Source organism: Guillardia theta (genome assembly GCF_000315625.1).
Source record: "Guillardia theta CCMP2712 unplaced genomic scaffold GUITHscaffold_46, whole genome shotgun sequence".
Lineage (NCBI taxonomy): Eukaryota > Cryptophyceae > Pyrenomonadales > Geminigeraceae > Guillardia > Guillardia theta.
Genome location: NW_005434628.1, coordinates 493216 through 496421, shown reverse-complemented (window position 1 = coordinate 496421; position 3206 = coordinate 493216). Strand labels below are relative to the sequence as shown.

General features: G+C 50.1%; 1 protein-coding gene across 1 annotated transcript; it reads right to left on the bottom strand.

The window, feature by feature from the left end:
• Positions 1–9: 9 nt before the first annotated feature.
• On the bottom strand, positions 10–3079 carry GUITHDRAFT_110620 (hypothetical protein; the record flags this gene model as incomplete). The annotated part of the gene is made up of 15 exons (XM_005830419.1): positions 10–292; positions 553–620; positions 667–764; positions 867–1052; positions 1097–1143; positions 1332–1375; positions 1421–1458; positions 1510–1546; positions 1778–1846; positions 1896–1985; positions 2188–2257; positions 2475–2635; positions 2685–2747; positions 2801–3016; positions 3077–3079. 15 exons carry the CDS (start codon positions 3077–3079, stop codon positions 10–12), a joined length of 1473 nt encoding a protein of 490 aa, XP_005830476.1.
• Positions 3080–3206: the final 127 nt, after the last annotated feature.

Below are 3206 nucleotides of genomic sequence, written 5' to 3'. Positions count from 1 at the left end.
GAGAGAGATTCACTCCATTACGTATAAGAACCAATCGGTCTGAATGGCACACACACTCTGAGAGCGAGGGAGAGGCAAAGCTCCAATGGAATGAAAGGAAGGAGGAGGAAGCTGACGAGACCTGGACAAGTTGGATCCAAACTGTCCGACGATGACATGGCTGAATGACAACATGAGCACGTCCACGAGCCATGCTGGCGTGCTGGTCAGGTCGAGCTGGGCAGAGTCGTCGCCTTCACCTCTTGTCATGTCCTCGGCGTGAACCTCCCCTCGGCTGACCCTTCCTTCGAGCCTGCAGGGAAGATCAGCAGCTGCTGCTGTCGGTGTGGGCGATGGGGAGAACGATGATGGTGGAGAAAGTTGAAGGCCGTGACCACGTGTTTGTGTTGGTGATGATGGTGAATATTTGTATGACAAGGAGGAGTGGGAGACAAACAACGACACAAGGAGGAAGGGCAAGAGAAAGCAAAGGAGCATGAAAGGAACACGTGAGGAGATGTTGGAGGGGGGAAGGACAGGAAGAAGGAAACAAGATTGAGCAGATTCCTCTACCAGCAGTCGCTTGTCACGCCGCTACACTGAGAAAGAATGGAGCGATCGAAGGCGAGGTTGCTGGTGAACTGTGACTCGTCACTCCTTGCAACTGCACGTGACATGTCGACAAACCTCCAAGTCAGGACAGAGAAGCTGAGCTTGCCGGGCCACTTCCGGGTCGTCCGACGCCACGAAGACCTGAGCAACGGAGGCAGGACGAAGGTCAAGCACTGACGTGAATCGCATCATGACATGGCATCAAGATCATGTTGTCATGCTCGTGATCGTGTCAAGATTTCATCTTGTTCTATATCATCACAGTTTCATCTCACCTTCTTCAGCTTGTACCTTCTTGCAACCAGTCTCAACGCCTGCCGTGCTGCCATTCACAGAGAGAAAGGGGGGCTGGAAGGGGGAGGGAGAGAAGAACTCCTCTGTGCTTTCCTGCACGTGTTGTTCGATGTTGGGACATTTCCCGATCCTCAGTTCATCTTGCACATGAAGCCGAACATGCCAGCCTGCACAACAAATTTGACACGTCGACTCATCAAATGTGTCACACCGATGAACGGCTCTGTCAGGTTGAAATCTTTTCTCAGCTCCCGCAGCCTGAGAGAGGCAGGTCAGGACAAGACAAGGTGGAAAGAGGAGCTACGGACCTGAGAGACTGCTGGACGGAATGTTTGATCCGGAAGATGTATCTGACCAATGACATTCGCGTCCATAGCTTCCCTCTTCTCCTTCTCCTGCAACGTCCTACTTCACCACCTTGCTATATCGCACACACACTCCCGCACTTGTTGAAGAGGTCGACTGGTTGAGAAGAAAAGTCTTCCGGTTCCTTGGAGTGTGTCAGCCTGACGCTGCCATGATCGCTAGTGTTTACCTCCACATGGATAGGAAGAGAGCCGTGAAGGTTGTCGGCTGCTCCAGAGATCAGCAGAGTTCAGACTTGAGAGCTTCAAAGGAATTTACCCTCTCTTGCAGACTGAGCAGAACAGCCGGAAAAGTCCTGATTAGAAAGACAATCGTGTTATGGACATGTTGAGGAAGTTTTGAAGAGGGGGCAGTTTAGCTGATGTCATCATCATATAATCATCATATCATCATCATCATCATCCTCATCACCATCATCATCTTTTTTACACTCCTCCTCCTCTTCCTCCTCCTCCTCCTCCTCATCATCATCATCATCAAATCTCTTATTCAACAAGATCTGCTTATCAGCTTGCAATCTCATCACCTCAAAGATGCAACTGAAGTTGTTGAAAGGACAGTGCCCAAACACAAACTTTGTCTTGTCGGACACCACCTGATCGACATCTTCATCTCACCAGTCACTCATTCTTCAGATGTTTTACCATGGCCTTGCCGTAGGACATTGAGATGTGAAGGAGACCTGACAGATAGAAGACAATGGCAGACAGACCGGTGTTGTCCCAGGAGAATGTCTGCATATCATCATCATCATCATCATCATCATCATCATCATCATCATCATCATCATCATCATCATCATCATCATCATCATCATCATCATCATCATCATCAACAACATCAACAACAAGCAGCAGCAGCTCAAACAACAATGCCTCTTTCATCATCCCTACTATCCCATTCAAAACACCTAAGAGAGAATTCTCTGACCATCACATTCTCCGTTGTACACGTGCTCGGATTTTGCAAACCCTCGAGCTCCCTGTCAAGTGCATCTAACGAAGACCTTCAGACAACACAAATGTCATGATAGGCAAACGAGCAATCAACTCGTCTATAAGAATTGAACCTGCTCCACCACCCCTCATCGTCTCCTTCGTCCATCCAACGATCTCCATGCTCATCTGCCCTTGGCCCAGTCACAGCGAAGAAAGAGGAAAGGACTTGTCACCGCTGGCAAGGAGAGGATGCAGAGGCGGGAGGAAGAAAGGAGCGTGAAGTACATTGTCACTGCAATCATCGCCCACGAAGTCTCCGTCCCAACACACACAACGTCCTGTCGCATCTCAACTTGTAGCGAGAGCAACATGAGGTAACCTTGATAGCAGTTCCCGTATCTGCACGACTTCTCGCAATGTTTGAAGTCTGTCGACCAAACCTTGACCTGTGTACGAGAGTTCAACCTTTGTCAACCTCCACACTTTCCATCCCACCTCACTGACTTGGAGCTCCTTCATGTCCAGCTCAACGTCAGCAGATGGAGCAAGGAGCGTAATCTGCTCAACAGCATCACACCGACCATGTTCGTCCTCAAAGACTCAGAGGTCACCACAACAACGTCGGCTCGGATCTCCTCAGTGCCTTGCTCTGATGAAAACCAGCTGTACACATCATATCGCTCCATCCCATCCCCCTCCTGGACTGTGATCCTCTCCACCACCATCCCTTCCTCCAACCGGTCCCTCCCTCCGGGAACGAGCTGCGTGTTGTACAAGGAGACCTCGAACGGTGCAAGCGTGTAGCCTTGACTGACAATCTCTGGATACTGTTGATGTCCCATCAGCAAGACATGCAAACAGACATCTCATGCTGCTCTTTACCTCACCATAGGGCAAGAACGAAAGTGGTCCCATGATATCCAGTCCTTTCACTGTCTGCACACCCTCCAAGTCGACCCTCAGCCATGCTCCGGTCGTCACTACTTCCTCCTCTGATCCAACAAACTGCCTACTCCT